Source organism: Parasteatoda tepidariorum, chromosome 2 (genome assembly GCF_043381705.1).
Source record: "Parasteatoda tepidariorum isolate YZ-2023 chromosome 2, CAS_Ptep_4.0, whole genome shotgun sequence".
NCBI lineage: Eukaryota > Metazoa > Arthropoda > Arachnida > Araneae > Theridiidae > Parasteatoda > Parasteatoda tepidariorum.
Window position 1 is genome coordinate 79,641,612 of NC_092205.1, and position 23,684 is coordinate 79,665,295.

General features: G+C 29.6%; 2 protein-coding genes across 2 annotated transcripts in view; both read right to left on the reverse strand.

Annotated features, from left to right (window-relative positions):
- Positions 1 to 5,034: 5,034 nt before the first annotated feature.
- LOC107439851 (heparan-sulfate 6-O-sulfotransferase 3-B) lies at positions 5,035 to 10,349 on the reverse strand. Its single transcript, XM_016052584.4, has 2 exons — positions 9,572 to 10,349; positions 5,035 to 7,084 (listed from the first exon to the last, which is right to left on the reverse strand). The coding sequence occupies exons 1-2, from the start codon at positions 10,156 to 10,158 to the stop codon at positions 6,430 to 6,432; spliced, it is 1,242 nt and encodes a 413-aa protein (XP_015908070.2). The 5' UTR covers positions 10,159 to 10,349; the 3' UTR covers positions 5,035 to 6,429.
- A 6,322-nt stretch (positions 10,350 to 16,671) lies between these two features.
- Positions 16,672 to 23,684, reverse strand: part of LOC107457287 (ras-related protein ced-10) — a 149,467-nt gene continuing 142,454 nt past the window's right edge. Inside the window, exons 4-6 of the mRNA XM_071177802.1 lie at positions 23,184 to 23,298; positions 20,256 to 20,401; positions 16,672 to 16,838 (exon numbers count right to left, since the gene is read on the reverse strand). Coding sequence (XP_071033903.1) covers positions 16,761 to 16,838; positions 20,256 to 20,401; positions 23,184 to 23,298 — 339 coding nt within the window. The 3' untranslated portion in view covers positions 16,672 to 16,760. The remainder of the gene's footprint in view (positions 16,839 to 20,255; positions 20,402 to 23,183; positions 23,299 to 23,684) is intronic.

Genomic DNA, 23,684 nt, shown 5'->3' on the forward strand with positions numbered 1-23,684 from the left:
TAAACTAGACTAAATTTCATTTGGCTTTCAAAAAATCAGAAACACCTCATAGGTGCAACGCGATTAACCATGTCGGAAACAAGTGCGCGACTAACGGAAGGTTAAGAAGTAATAGGCTTAAATACAAATATATATGAAAAAACAAGATAATTACTGCTTGTCCACTACAACAAAATATTTTACCATTCATATTTGAAAAAATATTTTATTTAAGTATAAATACACATGTGGTTTCCTAAGCCACACATACTAAATGTAGCCATGCTTATATTAATTTATATTATTATTAATAATATTTATATATATTTCTAGAAGAGTACTGTGATTTTTCTTCTTCTAAATCTATAACAGTAAGTCTGTTACAATGGAATTACAATTAAAAAGTATGGTATCTGACATTATAGACAGCCGATTCATTAGTTTTAACAATCTTACTATACATAAAAACTAATATTAAAGGTATATATACCCATTTGCTTGAAATACAAATTCAAACAAAAAAAAATTACCAAAGAAATATTTACCACTTTGTTAAAAATTACTTGTCTATAATAATGAGATTCCTCATACTAACATTAGTAACCTTTCTTTTTCCCTTTCGATCAATAACAAATTCTAAATTAAATTGAGTAGTGCGAATTTGGTGTAACCAAGAGTCACTAATATTTTCATACATCAATGGATAATAAGTATATACTAATTATAATCATATTTAGAACCATTAATTGGTTTAGGTTTCATCACAGTATGGAAGACAGAGATAGCCAGATGTGTTAAAAAAATGTAACTTGAAATTAATTCAAATACATGAAATAATTAATTCAATACATGAAAATCTATCAAAAAAAAATTTATTACAAGACCAAGTGTTACAGAATTATAGTGATATGATTTAATATATAAAAAATACACATTTACTCAAAAACAAATCTACTAGTAAAAGATGTATACATTAATTGAAGGCAAATTTATTTGATAAACAGAGAAGTAACTACCTGGCTCTCTCTGCACTGTTAGAACAGTGTTGAATGATATGTTTAATTCTAGTACAGTAACAGTAATCCATAGACAATAAAATTATTGACATGGTTATGGCACAAAGAGGCATATATCTGGTACAAAACATCTGCACATGTAATAAAGCTATTTGTTTTTCATTAAATAGCTGTATAAATCTAAAACTATGATTTGTGACATAGATTCAAATAATACACACAAAACAAATTGGTAACGTTCACAGTAATAGAAATGACTCATATAAAATTGTGGTTATGCAAATAACAGTTATACATATTATGAGTACTAAATGCAATGGCTAACATTTTCTTAATATCTTGCACTTAAAAATATATTGTATGCTAGAGAGTTTGAAAAATGCAGTGAAATGTATCAACATAAACTTCCAAGAGAGCAAATTTTTTTAAGAACGACAGATTTTGCAAATATTAAGGCCTTTTGTTTTTCAAAACAGGAGGCATAAGTAATAAGATTTAGTACTAATGATTTTTCATCAAAATATTTTTAAAGAACTTAGCAAAAAAAAAAAAAAAATATGANAAAAAAAAAAAAAAAAAAAAAAAAAAAAAAAAAAAAAAAAAAAAAAATATGAAGAATATTTATTTTATATGGCCTTTTTTATTATAAAGCAACCAAAATGCTTAATATATAATTATATATATACAATTAAGTCTGACAATTATTTTGATAATAATAAAAAAAAAGAATATTAACTTGCTTAATAATTATTAAAAAATAATTCACATATTTCTCAATCATCAACACAATTCCTGAAATTAGTGCTTTAAATTATTAATTTTAAAAAATTAATTCCATACACAATCTTTCCAACATACAAGTGTTAAATGCAAGATAATGACTAGTTGAACTATGCGATTATTAAGCAAAAATTACAAATATTTTATCAAGAAACATTTCAGACATACTTATGTGAAATGTTTTTGTATGAGATGCAGTATGTTGCTGACACTAAACTTGCTCAAGAAAATTAAGAAAAACACATAACTCGTGAAGTAAATAAAGAAAATACACACTGTTGGCAAAAGAATAAGAAAATAAAGTTACATATTATAAAAAGAATGAATATTCTATATGAAATTTTTAGCAATAATAATATAAAAATAGCAATCTATTAAATTTATTGTAAATAATAGTTCATGTAAGAATTGCAATAAAATCAATATATATGTTGATTTAAACTATTAAACTACTTACATATGCCTAATAAGTCATGCGATATATTGCTGACGATAATTAGTGCTTTATAGAATTAAGAAAAACTAATTTACCTTTTTCCCAATTTTTGTCTATTTATTGACAACTACTAAATTTTTCCAAAAATGCATTTATTTTGTACAAAATCTGATAGCACGGCATTTCTGGAAATGTACAGGCAGAAAATCATGATAACGAGAAAGATACAACACACTTTGAATTGACTCACACGTGGTGAGAATGAGCTTTCACAAACTTTAAAGTTGTCCTTTTTAAAGCATTTATCATAGATGAGAACTCAATAACGCCTCACATTTTTATTCGATTTGAAAATTCAACAGTGTACACAATACTTTTATGTTACTTACTTCACTAAAACTGTTTAAAAAAAATACATGCAATAAAAAAAACATTAAAATATATGCGTATAAACCTTTTTTTTAAATAAATAGGATAATATTTGAAAAAGTTACTCTGTTAGGTAAAATGTTTTCAGATAAGAGTTTTGTGACTGTACAAAAGTTAAGTTATTTATTTTATTTAAATTGAGATATTTATTTTTCAGAGTATAACTAAAAATAAATTAAATGTTTTTATGAAGATTTAAGAAACTAAATCTTTTTCAAACAATTACTACTCTAAGTCATACAGCTTAAACACATAATTAAAATATTGAATTACATTTCAAGCAAGTTAATAATCACATTGTATTCAGTAAAATTAACACAAACTGAAAGTTGTTCCCTTCGCCAGAAAGTTTTGATTTGCAGAAGAAATTCTACTAGAAATTTGTAAATAAATAATAACAATAAAAAAAAAAAAACACCAGAAAAAAAAATTAATTGTCTGGTGTGCCAAATATATTAGATCTTTTTCAAACAAAAAATACTAAGATTGTCAGTTAAATTTGTTATTATATTAAAAAAATATTCACTATGTACAAAGAGAACATATACTCAATTCATCAGTATTGTTAGTACCACTGAATTCAACATTATATCAGTATAACTAATATATAATAGTAAAGATTCATAAGATATTAAGTCAAAAAATATGGCTCCTCTAATTTTACATATAAGTAATGAAATAAGAAGCATAATTTTACACAACCATCTTTTCTTTCAGTAAATAGTTATTAAGTGAAAAATGAAATTTAGATTGAGACTTTAATAATAAGTATCAAAAACACTTTTTATAATAATTTTAAATAGTAAACAAAGTCCAAAAAATTAAAAAAAAAAAAAATTTTACTCTTCAAATGATTTTTTAAAAAAAATTAACGAGGACGAAAAGTTGCTCTGCCAAAGAAAGAAGGTTGAAGAAATAAAACTTTTCTTAGCTAAAATTTGTGACAGTACAAATGATCAACATAATTGAGTATATTGTATTGAGTAATTGAGTTATTATGATATAATAAATCAACATAAAATTGAGAATTTGTTTTCTATCTCTAACAAAAGATATCAATTTAATAATTTAAAATAAATATCAATAAAAAAAAATAACTAAAATATGCCACTAGCTTCAAAGTATTACTTTTAAATACTGATGGAAAAATAATTCATATTTGATTTATAATATTCACAAAGATATAATTAAGAAACTACTTTCTAATTATTAATTTTTTACAAAACATGGAGTTGTGTTTAAAATAATAAATATGGGTCTTTTATTTATAGAATATAACTTTGCTCTGCCAAAGAAAGAAGGTTGAAGAAATAAAACTTTTCTTAGCTAAAATTTGTGACAGTGACAAATCAACATAAAATTGAGAATTTTTTTTCTATATCTCACAAAAGATATCAATTTAATAATTTAAAATAAATATCAATAAAAAAAATAACTAAAATATGCCACTAGCTTCAAAATATTACTTTTCTAATGGAAAAATAATTCATATTTGATTTATAATATTCACAAAGATATAATTAAGAAACTACTTTCTAATTATTAATTTTTTACAAAACATGGAGTTGTGTTTAAAATAATAAATATGGGTCTTTTATTTATAGAATATAACTTTTAGTGTACTCTTCAGTTACACAATATTTTGCTTTACGCTCAAAAACTAAAAGAATGTTTCCTGAAATAATTTTACAGTTAAGTGATAACTAGTTAGTTATAAGGTTTGGCAACGCTGGATTTATAACACTGGGAATTAAACTAAAATTCCAACATAAGATAAACAGCAAAAAATCATACCATCAAAGTTCTAAACTAATAAATAAACATAACTACAATCATACATTACACTGCTGGTAGAAAAAAGTAACTGCATAAATAGCAGATAAGTCGAATACTTAATTTATTTATCATCCACTTGTGGGGTAAAATATAATGTAAGAACAAAGCAGATGATAAAAAAGGATTTGACATAATTGTGTAGGCATTCTTTTAAGAATTATATCAGAAGAAATAACTCTTAATTTAAACTAATTGATAAATCTAAAAAAATAAGACTGAATGAGATTCAAATAATTGTAATAGATTCCAGAGAGGTATAAAATTATCAAGAATAACTGATAATCCATAAAAAATAAATATTTTTTCTTTTTTTTAAAGAGATTTGAAATTCAAGTGGTTAAAATAAAAGAACAAGTTTTTGATGATGCTAAGTCAAATAGCCATTATTAATTATAAAATAACTAAATAAGTTTGACCTTATTACATTATTCAATCTACTTATACAAAATATGGAAATTACAAAAATACTGGATAGATCAGTTATAAGTAGAACTTAGTATAAATAATAGCTAGAAAAATCTTCACAAAATTAAAAACACAAAATATTTTAAATAATCACACAAACATTCATAATTGCAAAACAACATTCATTTAAAAAAAATTTAAATTCTTATACTTTGAAATAACAGTTTTAAGTAAATAAAATTACCAAAAGAGAATGAGAATATTCTTAAAGTCAATCAATACTAATTCACAAAAACACAAAATTTCATAGACATAAAGTTTTACTGAAAAAAGATAAAATAAAGAAAGGGTCTTGAAAAATTAATTTAAGTAATTACGAAAGTTGAAAATTGAAGTAATTTATTTGGGAAATTGTTGAACGCATAGATACAATTAATTTACTTACTAAGTATTTAAATTTATTCATTTAGAAATTTTTTTTAATATAAACAATACTCTAGAAATTTATTCATTACTATACAGTTAATTCAAAAAATTAACTTAAAAAAAATATGCATGTAACAAAATAATTAGCACTATAAATTTTTTTAAATAAATAGACCTTGGAACTTATAGTTTAAACTGTTGTAAATGTATAACTGAGAAATAAAATTTTAATAATGAGCTATGAAAATAAACTTATAATTATCTGAGTGCTTAAATGAGCTATTATTATGAGTAAGTAATTAAAATATAATTAAAAGTGATAAGTATTCTAATAAAATTAAAATTATTAATTTCAAAAGAATTATAAAAATTATTTAAAACAAAGGTTGAATATACAGGAAGCACATATAATGATCATATATGAAGGCTAAAAACAAAAAGAGAAATTTTTTTCAAAAAACACAATAAGTCATAAGTAGTCAACTAAAAAGCGTGATTAATAAGACAAATTACAAGCACCTCAATAAGAATTGCACATAAACGGGATGTAAATATATAAAATCTAAACAAAAAATATTTGGTGTTAAAATTACAGAAAAAAAGTTAAAAATAAAAATCCTAATATATTGAATACTTAGGGTGTTTAAAAACAAAAAGGTTTTAGTATATATGGTAACATGCATGTTTAACCCCTAAATAATAAGTAATCAGATGAGACAGATTACTTAATGACATTATCAACACAGAAACCAGAAGTAATAAAAAGGTTTTGTAGAGTAAATTATTATGTATATTACCCACAACGGGAGTAAAAATGTTTGATCAATAATTTTTGTTGAAAAACAAATTAGCACAAATAAAATATATAGATTTCAAACAATGCTTTAAATTAATGAGTTCAAAGAAAATTAAAAACAGATAATCCATCTAATTTTTAAAATTTTTTTCTAAAAGTAAATTTTTGCTTGTTAATGACTAGCACAATTTTCAATAAACAAATCCCATTAAGGATGAAAGATGTTTTTTATCTCCCTTCAAATAATAATGCTAAATGTAAAAATACACTAAAACCATTTGTGAGATCATATATGCTAAAACCTCATACAGGGTCAAAAAAAATTATCAAGACTCTTTTAAGCCTGATCCAAAACCAGTATCACTTTTCTTTTTGCCTAAATTTTTAAAATTTTGTTCAAATTTAGGGTCTGTATTTTTCATAACTTGAAATCTCTGGTGCAACAGATCAGTAGCATATTCGTAGAGCTGAACATCCAAATAATTCAATTTGCGAATCAAACGAATGGCATCTTCAGTAACAGCTATACGAGCTTGACTCCCGTGAGTTTCATTAAGCTGATGAAAAGATTGAAGAAAATGCAAGTGAAAAGTACTTTCAAATAAATATTGTGAAATTTTTTGATACTCACAAAGACCAAAGAAAGCCATTTTCCTCAAATTTTCTTTGGCACTAGCAAGCATAAGGATATCCCTGTCCTGTTTAGTCATTGCAGACATATTATAGCAACCAACTAATGTTAAATCCGCTAACATCCGGGTTTGTCTGTTGATAGCCAAATTAGAAGAGCAGTCCATAAACTCTTTCAGTGATACATCCCTCCAATCTTCTCCGGAAAAACAAAGAGGAAGTTCTTTTAAGGTAGGAGGTCGTCCTTGGCATAAATGGCGAGATGTTTTCCAGGTAGCCCCTCGCTGTACGTGTCTGAATTCACTTAGAAATCTAGCAACTGGTTCCCGTAGTAATGTTATATAAAAATACCTGGTAAAATATAAGTTTTGTTAATAAAGGAAATATAGGTTAATATAAATCATTCCAAATTTATCATAAATTGATATGTATCATATATGAGTCGCTCAGAAGCCAATGCGGTTAAGTCCAAAACAAAAAAATTGAGAAAATTAATATTTTTTGATACATTAGTTTTTAAAATTCTTGGTTTATTAATTTAATTAGAAAAGTGTATAAAGTCTTTTTCCGAGGTGTAAACTCTGCAAAAAAACAAGATATGTACAGGATGTGTAAATAAAAACGTAAGTATTTATTGAAATAATGACAGCATCTTAAAAATTTTAGGACTTATACCTTTTGGCAGCTGAAAAAAATAAGAAATTTATTTCAAAGTTTATGTAAAAAAATATTGATAAAAGGTGGACTTATTCACAATGGCTTCTGAAATTATTATACAATATATTCAGAAGCTATTAAAAAAAGGGCTGTCTAACCTAGAAAAAAGTAACCAACGAGTAAATCCTTTAATAACTAAGAAGATTATTATTTATTTCATCAAAATTTCCAAAAATCAGAAAATATCAAAAAATGGACTTAACCGCATTGGCTTCTGAGCGGCTCATATGTGTCATAAATTGATGCATATTGGATATTGATATGTAATAAATATATATAACTCTACAGCAAACTGGATGGCTTTGCTTCAGATTACATGATTTTTTTCCTTAATTTTTTTAATATGATGATGAATTACAAAATGTGGAAAAGGAAATAATTAGAGTGTTATCTAAAAAGGAAATAATTAGTCTGTTATCTTTCTACAAAATTTAATTTAAATTTTTTTGAAGTTAACACTTCTATTACTTTAAATTACTGACACACATATTTGTTATTTTTAAATATCTTGCAGAAAGATATTAGTAGTAGAGAGGTATATCGCAGAAAGCCCAATAAAATTCTGCCACAGGGCCCAGCATAACATAAAACTAGACTACAAATACTAACTGGTAAATCACAAATTATACTTTAGTTTTATGGATATTATATTTTATCCAGTAAACCTATTTGCCAGCCAAAAAATTCATGCTGCTGAGGAAAAGATATGGTTCAGTAAAAAGCAGAAAACTTTCAGTATAAATTTCAATAAAATCATCTTGCTGACTATCAGCATTTTGCTGCATTACCAATTATACGATTTTTTTTTCTCCATAATAAAGGGAGAAAAAAATTTAACACATTAAATAACTTGCCTGATAAAATATTTAGAACTTATTGCCCCTAATTGATAATAAATTTCCATATTGGGGATATTTTTGTATCTTGATCTGTCGTCAGTGGCATAGGGAGTTATCGATTATCTCCTTATGATATATACATATATATATTATGATATATACATATATATATTATACATATACATATATATAGATTAATTCGAAATGTTTAGATTACAAAAAATTAATAATGAAAACTTTTTTATCACAACATCCTAATTATCATACAATAGTACATTAATCAAGTAATGCTTCATTTCGGAGGGGGTTTTGTCCCCCAAACCCTCCCCAAAATTACGCCACTGTCTGTTGTGACATCTACAATCCCAAAGGTGCCAAATAGATCTTAAATTTGTAAATTAAAAAAAAAAACAAAAAACATGTAGATATTTGCCCAAGTTTGTAGATGTTGCTACAAGTTTTACCTCTCGAGTTGGTCCCCTTCTACAATGTCTTTTTCTTCCTTTTTTTTTTTTAGCTTCAGGCGGGCCGCTGCCCAGAAGTTGGCAAGACTTGGAAATTATTCTGCCACAGATCATGTTATGGAAATATCCCCTCCATATTAGTATCCGCACCCAAAAAAGATCCACCCAGTTTTGGTGACAATTGGGTATTTTCCTCATCAGAAGAGAAACAAAGAAAAATATCATAGGCAGGGCCGGATTAACCTATAGGCACGTGCCTAGGGCCTACGAAAAACTTGGGAGAAAAAAATTTGTTGACAAAAATAATTTAGCTTTAAAAACAACAACTGCAATATCGGCAGTATGTCGGTATTGCAGATAAAGTTCGATAAACAAATTTGTAAATTAAAATTCATATTAATAAAAATGTAAAAAAAAATATGCAAGAAAATTTTAGCATATATTTTGAAAAGAGGGGAGGAGTGGGGGAAGGAGCGGAGGGCCCAAAAACGGCTATGCCTAGGGCCTATGAAAGGTATAATCCGGCTCTGATCATAGGTGAATAATTACTGGAAGAGTATAACTCGAAACCCCATCCAAGCAAACTTCTGCACATTTCTTAAAAAAAACTTTTAGCAAGTAAAGAACTTTGGAATTGGAGTGATGCAAAAGAATTGGAGTGATGCAAAAATATTATCTTCTAATTGTTTTAAAAATGGTTTATAAAATAAAAAATTATTTTAGACACCAATCTTGGCGAAAAATAACGCCAAAATTACGAGGGGCACACAATATTTGAACAATTAAAGATTAAAATAGCAGAAAAAGTTTTACAAAACCTCCTCTTAGCTGATCCTTTATCACTTTTGTCCATAGCACTTTCCACACAATTTGTAAGTTCAGTCCAATCAGCATGTAGACCACATTTCCAGCCCGTTGAATATCTACTAAAAAGCCAGTTGTCATCAGAATCAGGTCTGTAACAGCGGCACTTTTTACGCCCTTTCCGGCACTGGCATGGTTGCTCAAGGTCCAGATCTCGTACTAAATGCCGACCAAACGATGTCCCACCGGTCTTCTGAATATGTAAAAATACTATGACATCAGAGCCTTTTATGTTAAAATGAAAATCTGATTTTACTAATTCGTCAAATGATAGTTTGTCGTGTTTTTCAGGAATTTTAATCCGTTCCCTGATCAAGGGATGAGACAAAAAAGTCAAGGGCCTGCCGAGATTATCAGCTACAACATGCTTCAAACTAAGTTGAGTCCAGCTGGGATATTTAAATTGTGAATAATTCCAGCCGGAAAAATCACAGGCTTTATCGGGACACAACCAACTTATTAAAATAAAACATAGAACAGTTACAAGAACACAAAACCCTAAGAAGAAACGATATTTCACACTTTTCTTCATTAAAATCATTACATTTATAAATGCATAAAAATATTGAGTTCATGAAAAAGGCATTGGTTAGCAATGATGGTCAATGTTACGCCTGGATACAGCATGATAACAGGAATGAATGATTGTATTGTTTTCATAATTGTTTTTAACAGCGTTATTTTTGTTCTCGATTCCTTCCTTTCTGTCACGTTCTTAGTTGCCACCGACATTTTTATAAAATATTGATTTGCTAGTAGTCTGAGAAGCCTCTGTAGCCGAGAGGATTGATCTGTTCGCGCTGAGTCTTTGAGAGTTTTGCTGGATCATTCTCACTTTATTCTGGTTGGTCGATATGAATTTCGCAAAAGCCTGCATTTCAGAGCTACTTCTTCGCATCGATCGATGCAGTAAAAAAATGCAGAATTGTAAAACAGTTGGATATTCTGCACCAGAGTTCTGCTCGTTTTGGCGGACCTCCTTCATAGCGATACTTTCACGACACAACGACTGATATATAACTTCGTCTTTTTATTTTAATTTATTGTTAACGTTGAGCAAGAGCTATAGCAATTGCCAATTATTGACGATCCGGAAATAAATGTCCCGCAGTGGACTGATTGTAAAGTTTTGTCCTTGTCTTCTGGATTGGGCTCAAAATTGCAAGGCTACGGAGTTGAACAATAAGAGTCGTAAACCCAGAAATTGGGTCGGCTGCACAACAACGGTTATTAAATAAAATATAATAAAGTAAAGCCGTGATGGCTCAGGTGAACCAGGTTCGAATCCTAACAATGACTGGTAGATACGTATTCCGCATCCGGTTTGCACCGACTACAGGGCTGAATTAAAATACCCTCAGTGGTAGACGGAACATGGGTTAGAGTCCCTTTTGCCATCAGGCTAACAGTGAGAGGTTCTCGTGGTCTTCCTCTCCATGTAACGCAAATGCTGGTTAGTTCCATCAAAAAGTCCTCCACGAAGGCGAATTTCCCCTAATATTTGATCCAGGAGTTCCTTTACCTTCTAGACTGGGTTCAAAATTACAAATTTACGGAGTTGAACCTTAGTAGTCGTAAACTCAAAAAACTGGGTCTGCTGTTCAACGATACGGTTATAAAATAAAATATGATAGCGTATACGTTATCATATTTTATTTTCGTCGTATATATATTATATTTGAGTCGTCGTGACTCAGGGAATAAAGCGTTCGCCTTTCAATGAGATGAATCGGGTTTGAATCCCAGTGACGGCTGGTCGATACGAATTCCGCACCCGGATTACTCCGATCCCAGTGCTGACTTAAAAAATATCCTCAGTGACAGATGGATTATAAGTTAGATTCCCTTTGCCGTCAGGCTAACCGTGGGAGAATTCTGTATCGACCTGTCAACGTAACGCAAATAAGGGTTAGTTCTGTTAAAGAGTCTTCCACGAAGGCAAATTTCTCCGAAAACTTGATCCATGAGTTTTCTTGTCCTTTGGATTCAGTTCAAAGTTACAGGACTATGTAGTAAACATTGGTAGTAGTAAGCTTAAAAATCGGGTCGACTGTTCATGGGCTGTTATAAGAAAATATTAACGAAAAGTCATAGGGAAGGACAAAATATAATGAATAGATTTAAAAAAATGTAATTATTTTAGCTTTATTCGTTGTGTTGGTATATGTCTTTCAATTTTGTGCACGATCTCGTAGTTTTGTACAGTACTAACATATTGATTGTTTACTTTTTCTTTTTTCTTACGAAGAGCGAGTATTCAACCAGTATTTAAATATTTTATAAATATAAGGAATTTTATAAATAATTTGATTATAGAAACAGTTTGCAGTTGACTACAGACAAGGCAATAGAGAGCAAAATTGGGCGTTACTGAGATAAATTGTTGGCAATTTTTATTTTTCGTACATTTATGCTTTTCTTTTTATTGGGGGGGGGGGGTGAACTAACACCTTTTAGAAGAAAGAAGGCGGATCGATTTAGTAGTCCGGATCGATTTAGTAGTTCGACGTAAGGAATATAAACTGCGCAGTGGATGAAAAATACGAAAGATGTCACTACGTTTATGCTACTAAACTGCGCAATGATGGTTAATACGAAAGATGTCATTATGTTTGGATAAAGTCTAAAGGATCAAATTTCTTTTTTATGTTAACCCGTGCTGGAGCCTTTTCCTTTCTTGGAGGTATTGACTGAACACGAATCCGTATCAGTCATAAGTATGGACTCTTAAACTTACATCCTAACAAATTTGAGAATGAAAAAAATTTCTCACGTTGAGAACGAAAAACTGAAAAAAAAAAACAGTGTTTGTTTTAATTATATTTTTTAATTCAAGCAGGTTTAATAACAAGTTAGAGCTATATTTCACTTTTAAGGATACTACATTATACAGCGGGAGCAAGAAGCATTTTATCAACAAAAATCATCTATTTTTTTATTTTCTTAAGTTTTCATTTATTTTGCAAATTTATCTTACAATGAAGGTGATATGAGTTTTTGTAAAAATAAAGATAAGTTACACCTCCAAGCACTTAAATTTGTGTATAGAAAAGCGAAAATATGTAAATTAAACTAAATGTTCATAACTCAAAGTTTGACAGAATGTATATATTGTATATGTTAAGAACTCTATTTTAAACGTATTACTACCATACATACAAGACTATACAGAAATAACCAATGAGCGAGTGACGCGAGCCAGAATTGCGAAGCAATCCGAAAGGAACAGCGAAAGCCATTCCGGTGTTGGTGAGTGCTGCGAGCAGGGAAAGAGCAATACTGTAATAATAAACTAGAAAAAAAAAATATTTCGCAATTTTCTAAACAGTGGTTCCCAAAAGGTGCTTTGTGGAATACTAGTGTTCTATGAGAGTGTCACAAAGAATCCGGCAATTAAAATAAAAGAACTGTCATGGTTTTTATAAAACCTGTGATTATATCTATTTTCAATTAACAATCCATTACTTGTCTAATATTTCGGTTATTTTTATGAAATTTCTTAAGCAAAATATGCGCTGCAGGCAGGGAAAGGACCCTCTTGTAATAATAAACTGGAGAAAAAAAAAACTTATTTCACAATTTTCAAAAAGTGGTACCCAAAAGGTCTTCTGTGGAATTTTAGGGTTCTATGGGAGTGTGACAAAGGAACCGGCAATTAGATTTTTAAAAAAAGCTGTCATGGTTTTTAAAACCTGTGATTATATATATTTCCAATTAACAATCCATTACTTGTTTAATACTATTTCGGTCATTTTTATGAAATTTCTTAAGCAGAATATGTGCTGCAAGCAGGGAAAGGGACCTCTTGTAATAATAAACTAGAAAAATAAAACTTATTTCACAATTTTCTAAACAGTGGTTCCCAAAAGGTCTTCTGTGGAATTTTAGGGTTCTCACAAAGGATCCGGCAATTAAATTAAAAAAAAAACAGTCATGGTTTTTAAAATATGTGATTATATCTATTTCCAAATAACAATCCATTACCTGTTTAATATTTCGGTTATTTTTATGAAATATTTCTCTATAAAAAGATATTAAATAAATTATGAAAAGATCAGCATTTATAAAAAATTTTCCAGTTGAATTTTTCACTTTAAAGAAAAAAAAAAAAGAAAAAAAAATCAACTGTAAAAAAAAATGGTTCTTTGTAACCATTCTCACATTTAAGATAGTACTTTAAAGATAGTTCATTCAACGTTCAATATTCCTTTTCTAATAAAAAAAAGACATAATTTATCTTATTTCATTTATTTTCAGTTTATACATACCAAAATTAAGTTCAGAGTTAAATTTGATACCTGTGGATTCAACTCTCTTACACAAAATCCATTTTTAAGACTATTTTTGACAAAAAGGTGTAAAAATTAACACTTATATTTTTCGAAAATAATTAGTAGTGCTTCTTTGGTTAGGTTTGCAATTGCTGACGAACTTTACTAAGCTGTGGTTTCGCCAAAAAAGGGGTCTACCAATTAGAGTTGCTCAGAATATGTGTACAAAAAAAATCGTATTTTGCACAAAGCGCTATCTTTATTATAAACAACATGATTACCTGATTCACGCATTCTATTTTTTTAATATCTCTGTTGAATTCCAAGCGTAACAGAGGAGAAATCACACAAGTATTTTATTCTAAAAAATATATTAAATGTTTTTGAAAACAAAAATTCTATTACAATAGGCTACTTTAGGGTGCAATGCTTAATTAATTGGCATAAAATATTAAAAGAGCCTCATAATTAAATTGCACGTTAATTAAACGTAGTTGTATCAGAGGGAACAAATAAAATCCCACAATTTTGAAATGCACTGTTATTTATGCTAAATTCTGTGATTTGGACCATCCTAAACATTATCTGCAATTTTTCTTAAAATTGTCACAGTTCAAAGTAAAATAAATTATTATAAGACTTTTAAGATTCCAGCACCATTTTTTAAGCCCAAATAATGCATCGTAACAGAGAGGACATGGAATGTAACAGAGGGGAATGGAATGTTATACAAATTTGACAAAAAATTAAAGGAAAATATCACTGTTAAAAGTGATTCTTCGGTTGTTTAAAAATGGAAGCAGTGCTACAATTGAAACCCGTGCTACATCTTTGTAGTTATATTTGAAAGTTTTTATTTTGTCAAACCCTGTTTAAAAATAAAACAAGTGCATTGTTTGTTTCTTTCTCAATTTCAGTTATTTGGGCAACAAAATTACCCAATTTTTTTTCCTAGAACTTTTTACACTTGCAAAACTATCTATAGCAACATCAAAAGAATCCCAGTATTTTAAATGGTCACTGTCACTGGTGTACATTGAATATGTCGGATCCCAAAGTCCTCCAAGTTCCCGAAACAAATCAATACCTCTGGGGGTTACTGATCGATGAGTTCCCTTGTCCTTTGGATTGGATTCAAAATTACAAGGCTACAGAGTTGAACATTGGTAGCCGTAAACTCAAATTTGGGTCGGCTGTTCAACGACGGTTATAAAATGAAAAGTCAATTGAGCGATTGTCGCAAGTCGATATATATAGTAGTTCTATGTAATTATTCAGCAAGCAACTGTTATTTTAATAGAAAATTCACATTTTCGTGAATAGCACATACACATTTTATATGGTGTTTTACCCACGTATAAAATATGGATAGGTCGTAGCACAGCAAAACTTATATTTGCCATTTTTTATGTTCGGATGCATCTGCTTTGATACTTGATATGCTTCCACCAAGGTGCACATTTGGCTTTGTGGACTTTCTGTCCATTTTCTTTGACAATCATGCACTCGGCTCTACCAGAAGTCTGGTAAGAAAGTTTATCAGATGAGTTGAAATTTATTACAAGTTATTTTTTGTTTCATCAGAAACTTTGTTGCTAGGCTATTTCTTTTGTTTTGGTAGTAAGGTTACAGAGTATGCATAGAACAGTACAACGTTTTCTTGGAGAAACAGGTAATGCACGGTTTGCTTTTTTAATAGCTTTCCCCAATGCCTAAGGAGTATTATAAAGAGAATATCTTTCTTGAATTTCTACTGCTTGTATCAGTGTCTTTTTATTTTTCCTTTGTCTTCTTTTTTCTCAATTTATCTATTTCTCTGTTAAGGCTTTTTTTTTTCAAAATACTTCTGTTATCATAAATTTTCGTTTTATATTCTTTATCTTACTTCTGACAAATATCTTCTTTTTTTTTGGAACATTTTAGTTTTATATTCTCTCATTCTTTCTGCTGCTGTTTTCCCCATATTTATTACTCACTTAAAAAAACTTTTAACTATAAACTAAACACACTACTAAATAAAAATGGCACAGCTTTGTATAAAAAGTGTGCTCTACTAGTGGAGGAAGTGGTTTAAACTAGTTGAATCAAGATGCATTAGCACTTGTATACATCCCTACAGTTTTTTTTTTAAATGGACAACCCATCAATTTTGACTAATTGAGGGGGACATTTAGTTTTTTCCTCTCTGTTACGTTCCCTCTGTTATATGAGAAACTTTAAAATTTCAACTTTTTTTTCAAAAATATATCATAAAATGATTGTACTAATAGACTTTATTGTAAAAACCAAATATTAAGTTAAAAAGTTTTTGTGTAATGAATAAAATAAACTTAAAAGAATAATTGTAACAGAGGGGACAGTATATATTTGAGATAATTTTTGACTTAAAAAATAAGAAAAAAATATTTTTTTGACTGTAATCACTGCATAATTAGACTCAAGAACAATTTATTTTGCAGTATAAATCAAGCTATATGTAAAGTCGTAATATTTTTAATAACTTATTCCTCTTTAAAATAGACAGTTATTTTTGATAGATTAAGTCAAAATCATGAATGCTCTCTATTTATGATAAATTTTACTATAATCCTACATAACTCTAAGAAATAACTTCTGAATTCATAAATTACAACAAATTTCCTTTAAAATGATACCAAATACAAGGATATTGCCTTAAACTTTAAAAATTCACTACTGGTTTTAGTTGGCATGGAATTCAATCTCTTCATTATTTCGTGGAACAGAAAAAGGAAAGTATTAGTAAGTAGTCACAAGAAAAATGATAAAATACATACATACTTTATTCAACGGGAAGAAAAAAATGAGAAAAGTATAAGGTATAAAATTACAGGATTAAAAAAAGTAATGGAAATTAGAGCAATTTACAGTGATGGATTCTGTTATGTGAGTGTTTTGCAGACAAAACCGCTCTTACAGCTTCGTCGAATACCTGTCAACAAAAATAAAAACAAGATGTAAAAATGCAATGATAGTACATTATGAAAAATAAGAAATTTATACAGGGTGTCACAAAAGTCCCAGACTGGATAAATACTTCGAGAAATGCACACTGATCAGAAATAATGATGTTTAATATTTTCCAAAAGTTATCCAATGACATTTGAACTTGCTAGTCACTCCAGATTCAGAGAGTGGTGCAGGAATTGGACCATTGAATATTTTATTTTTTTGATCTGACATGCATTTCTCGAGATATGTAATTGTAGAATAAATAAAAATATACATAAAAAATTGAGTACTACCATTTTTATTTGACTATTTCTTTTCTTAAATTTTATTTATTTATTAATAAAAGCGTTTCTTATAAATTGATCACTTTTTGTGGCAGGGGGTTATTGGGCTAACAGTATTTACAAGTAACATTCCTTTATGCCATAGAGTTGCTTAAAGTAATTCTCTGTTGTCTTAACGTTTCTGATTTTAGAATGAAAACGTCCCGCAATGAAAATTTTCTTTTCGGTGGCATTTGACTTTATTTTTATGATCTTCAAACGATGCGACTTTCATAATGATCGGGTCCTGCAGTGGACTGATCGTTAAGACACGGTTCTCAGAAAATCACCGAAGTCAAGCATCACTGGCTGCGGTCAGTGTGCGGGTGGATGACCACTTGGATCAGTCTGCGTAGGCACCGAGGGTGTGCGGTATTGGTCCTCGTTAAACTGCGCTACCGTAAAGTGCTCGACTTCGCGTGCAGGTCGTTGGGCTACCGAAGCGGGGGTGCCGTCCCCTCTGCAGAGGATCAAAATTGTGATGGCATGTCTTCGAATCATCCTCAGGGATGTTTCCCAGACCATCGCCAATAGCCCATTGTGCAGCTCTAGTGCGACGTAAATAAACTACAACTATAACAAATCATAATGATCGGAAGCTAAATTTTTTTTGAAAGGAAATATTACGACGGTTACAAATCAGCTTAATCGTCTCCATTTTTAAAATAAGTCATAACGCTAGCGTTAACGTAACGTGCACACAACGCAAGAGTTGTATATTATCCAAAGTTAAAGGGCGTAAAATTAAAATTGTTCTATAATTTCATACAAAAATTATCGAATAATATTACTTTAATACGGAGCATTTTATAGATTTTTGAGATATGCAGTTATCGTTTTATATTTATTATAACGTTAACCGTTTTATAATTATAAAACGGTAAATAAGATAGATTAACTTCTTAATAAGTAATTATTTTTTTATAACAAAATGTATGCAAAAATTGCAAGTATTTAACGGAAGCAATTAAAAAGCTTAAGACAATTTTTTGAAAACTTATAAGCAAGAATTAATTTTTCGTACTACTACTGAATAATCTCGTTGGCAGCAAAAAAATTAACGACCTTTTTATAGCAACCAAAAATTAAATAAGAATTTAAAAACAAGCTTGGGGATGAAGTTGCAATGGTAGAGAAATTTCAGATTTAAATTTATTCCAATGGAATTGAAAACTAAATTTGCGGAGAAAAAATTAAGGATAATTTAAATGAATAATTTAAAATTTTCATATAACAATTTATTAACCGCCAAGGAACAAAAATGAATGTGAAGCAATCTTGAGAGTTGGTGAGTGAAACGATTAGACGAAAGAGCTTCAAAGTTTAAAATAAAACCATTCCAAATTATAAATGAATTTTTTTCCATTTTTTTCACCGCCGCCAATGAATATTTCATCTAAGTATTATTGCGTATGGAAGTAATTATACTATGTAATTTATTCTTATAATTTTTAATCTAACACATCAGATCATCTGAATTAATTAAATTAGAAAACTAGCATTCATTCTGGATTGTTTGAATGAAATTGATACTAAAATGTATTTACAATACATTGGGGAAAGAAGAACGAAAAACTTCCACTTTTAGCCCGACGGCTATGGATATCATAATATTTAATGTCACAGTTAAGATGAGGATAATGTATGAATTACTTTAACCATTGTGAAAATTTAAGTATGATTCATCCTTGTCTTGTTTAAATACTACATTCTTAGCGGTAATGATATTTTAATGGATTTGATGGGAAAAAGAACAGATTTAGAACGAATGTATAGAAACATCAGGAGGCTGCTTGAAAAAAAAAACTTTTTTTTAAATCAAAAGGTGGCTTGTGTTTAAAAGCTTTCGTAACAATTACACATGTTAAAATTTTACAGCCCACATGAAATATTTTTTAAACCTTGAACATAATGTCAGAGATTAAAAATTTCTACATGCGCAAGCTTAGAAAAGAACCAGGGCAGTTCTATAGTAAATAGATTGCGTAGAACGTATGAGCATACGTTTGAAAGTACAGGGTACTACACGAAAGTTTTAAATCTCTAAAACGCAGAAGTGAATTGAAAGTTGCGCATACTATATTTTAACAATCTGTATATAAATACCAGATGGAGTATTTAAATGCAAGTTAAGTACTACAGAGATCAGTTGAAATTTTGGCTTTTATTTTTAACAAACAGATTTAAGGTGTTGTAATTACTGTCTTTTTATTATTCAAATACAAAATGCTTTTCTTTATACACTCTATTGCAGTTTCCTTATGCTGATTTCGGTAGAAACGAAGAAACTTGTTGAAAAAGATAAACTTTACTTAGGAACTTTAAGTAATTGAAACTTTAATCAAATGTCTAATGTATGGACAACTCACTACTGGTTGTTTTATTATCAGCTAGATCAGTATTTATCAGTTGTCTTAATGTGAGTTATTGGGTACGAAGTATTGAAACAATATAATAAAACAACGTGACAACGCCTTGAGCAACAAACGTTTTACTAAAGAAGCCTCTGAGTAAATATCATCACTGGTGCAATACATTTGAAACTATCAGTATTACCATATACCATGCGCTTTATCAGCACCTTTTAGAAGAGACTGGCTCAATTTAATAATCCGACGGGACGAACGTCGACTGCGCAGTGGGGAGAAAGATGTCACTACTAAACTGAGCATTCGGCGAAAATACGAAAGATACCACTGCGTAAGGACTCTTAAATTATCAGATTTCTCGTTTATAGTAGCCCGTGCAGAGGCCTTCTCTTTTCTAACTTGATAGACACTTTTTGTGTAACTGAACTGTGTAATAAGTTTTCTAAATTAAGTGCATTTTCGCTAAATTATGAACAGCAAAACTTTGAGGTGCGTAACTTTAAATTTATCCCCTATCACTTAACATGTTATTCCACAACGCTCTTTAAACATATACTTGTTCTTAGATTTCACAGATTTGCATAATTTTTCTCAAAACTCAATAGTTTGATACAAGTAGAGTTACATTAATGTCTCTTTACAAAAATAACTCTTAATACATAAGAATAATAAACAATAGTATACCTGTAAAAAAAAAGCACTTACTTCTTTTACTCCATTAATTTCCTTCGCTGAACATTCTACATATTTGGCAGCCTTAATTTTTGAAGCCAGTTTTTTCCCTTGCTTTCTACTAATAAATTTATCTTTAGAGTGTTCTTCTGGATTTTCTCTTAGATCTGTTTTAGTACCTGTACGAAAGTTGGTGAAAAAAATGATTTCTAAACATTATTTATTCGATTAACATATTACGAAATAAACTCATAACATGAAATTTCTAACTAAAGGGGGAAAAAGAAAGGTTTGGCAAAGGCTATCAAAGATTTTCTATTTGGCTACAAACTTATTGTATTTGACAAAGACAACCACAGTTGCTGCAGCATTTATGTCAGTGTATTAGACAAGTGCAGATCCCAGATAGAAAAATAAGGTTTATTTTCACTCAACAAAAATCTTTAAATGTAAACCTTAAAAAGGTTGTAATACGGTTTACGTGTAAACCTTCTAACCTTAAATCGAGATATGTGACAATCTGCTCCATTCTACGCACATTACCCTAATCCAAAACCTTGGAAAACAACCATAAAAACCGAAAATCTAAGTTGACTTAAGGATTCCAAGCGTGAAAAATTCCTTTAATAAAGCTAGTCTCAAGATGAAAATAATCTTAAATCTAGTGAATTATGAGATTTCTTTTCGCAAAATTTTGTATGCCGTGCTAAAATCCACCTTGTCATGAAACTTTAATGGACAATGCAATTTGATTGTATCTCTAGTGTGACGTTAGCTAAAAAGTGACAATAAAAAAGCTTTAAAAAATAACTTTTACTGTAGTAAAAGTACATAATAAGTTAGTAGAATAGTACGTTAGTAGAAGTCAATTGACTAAAATATTGATAAGTATTGAACAAAAGCTGGCTCTATATCCAAGGAAAAGCCAGAGTTTCAGGAAACGAAAGGCGTTAGTTAACTTATTTTTAATAAANGCAATCGAGAGAGCATAAGCTAGGCAGAAGTGAGTATTCTTTGTCGATAGATCTCTATTTTAGTATTTTGTCGAAAGCGCTTTTTTTCACGTATTTATATATTACGAATTTATTTGTTTCACTAGAATTTACTTGTTTATGCAGGTTTTTCCATTGCAATTCACTTATTTCAATTTTTAATAGACTTAATTACACTCAAAATTTTAGCCTTTTTAAAGAGATATCAGTTTTAAAAATTTTATCTTAAAATTTTATACTAGCACATTTCTAATAGGTTTAGCGAATTACATGTCATTTATTTGAATTCAAATTTATTTTAATGACTGAGTATTTACTAAAAAGATGTAATTTTTTTTAAAAAAAAGTTGTTATATGGATTTGAATTATTGTTTTGAATTCTTAGAATTTTGTGCATTTGCAATGTACCTAAGTTAGTAGCAAGCAAAGCGAGCTTGGTTTGCGAAGCAAATCCTATAAGATTGCGCAGCAATTTTCGGGGGTTGGCGAGCGTTAGCGAGCAGGGGGCGCAGCCCACTAGTAATTTTTAATCCTTTTAGAATGAAAGGTTTAGAACTGTAATATTTTTGCTTTATTCAAAAAAGGTTTTTAGTACAAACATTTTCGTGACAATAAAAATAAAATTCCGTCACTAGGTTGCTGTAAGGTTACATGCTTTATGGGCGTGGTGCAAGCTTTGAAGTAAAATTGAATTTATAAACTAATAAACTAGAAACACTAATTACCATACTTACTTTTATTGAAAATGAATTTTAGTTCTATACACGACTGGAGGCGCACCACCGAAAGAGCGTAAACCATTTAGCTATTTGACTAGTTAAGAAAGAAAGAAAAAAAAAGCCGAAAATTCCGAATTGTGCCGAAGATGATTAACGATTCGCGAAATTAAATAAAGAAAGATATCTACTTCGTCTGCTTCGTATTTTGTAAATATTTATTCTCACTATGTTTCAAAATAAGCTGCTCAGTTATTCAACAGAAGGCTCTTCTGTTGATGAATCATTTTAAAGCAATTAAATCGGAAAAACTATTAAATTTTTCGTGCTGCATATCAGACTATCTGCTGAACGGAGATCTGTGAATTTTGTCCCCGGACTGCGATATACTGTTGTTGCAAGTAATTCTGATTTTGGAAACATTTGCGCTCATGGTAACATACATAAAACGATCTTTTCTGACTTCTAACAGCCAAAGATCACAAGGACGTGATCGCAATACGGTACTCTTGCATTATATTTGGTACGCATACGTACTTTTTATTACATGCAGTCCATGGCCAGATTATTAGACGTACTTTAAGGTGCTGCTTCTCCTTTTGTTCCCCTCCATTTCGGGCTCAATTCGTCTCCTGACTCAATTTTTTTCTTCATGCGTCGTACGCTAGTTTTTGAAACCTTCAATCTTCATCATATTTCGCGGTTTGAAAATATTTTAGCATTCACGAGGGCCTATATTCACAGCTTCCTTACACGGTGAAAGATCGCCTTTTTTACCCATTATGAAAAGTTTCCAATCGATTATTTAAACACTGCACACAACAAAATAAACAAATAACCGCGTAGTATGAAACTGCAAAACAAACGCAGTGCATAAAGCCACAGAAACACGTCCGCAACTGACGCACGCGAAAACGCGACTGAAACCGGTTTACACTCGTTCATGTTCGTGTATTAATTGATATTAGTCCCTGACATTGTAATGCAATACGTTAAAAATAAATACAAATAGGATAAGTATATAAAGAATCTCTTGAATAAAAACCCATTATATGTTTGTTTAAATATAAAAGTATTGTATATGAACTTGTCCAAAACATGTAATTATGGAAAAACTACAGTGCGTCAAATTACTACAGCGCACTCCGAAAGTATCCAGGGACTGCATACTTTCGGAGTGGGCGAACCTGGAGAAGCCCCCAGTACTCCCTTAATAATGTATTGTTTCGCAGGTGAAGTTAATGCGGACTTACCTACTAAGATGAAAGGGGTTGGGCAGACATTCATTATTTGTGGATACCAACATGTTGTGATATTTTCGTAAGATCTGCTGTCATCCACACTAAAACACAACAGGAAACCATCTGTCTGAAAAACAAAAGCTCCATTATTTTTTATTATTAAACAATTATAAAATTATTTATTTATTCATATGGAATTTGTTTTACCAACTATATACTTCTCACCAAATCTTTAAAATTGATCAGCAATTAGTTTAGTAACAACATGTGAAAGAAAGTCACACAATAGAAAATAGAAAAATGCAAAATTATAACCACAATTTTACTAATATATATAATTTTATTAATACTAAATATATACTTTTACTAATATATGCTAATATATACTACTACTAATACTAATATATAACTTTATTAATACTAAATATTTATCAGGAGTGCTGAATACTTTTCGGCTTTTCTCATTGCTGATTGAAACGAATTTTCAAAGACTGGACTGAAAATTGGCGGAAC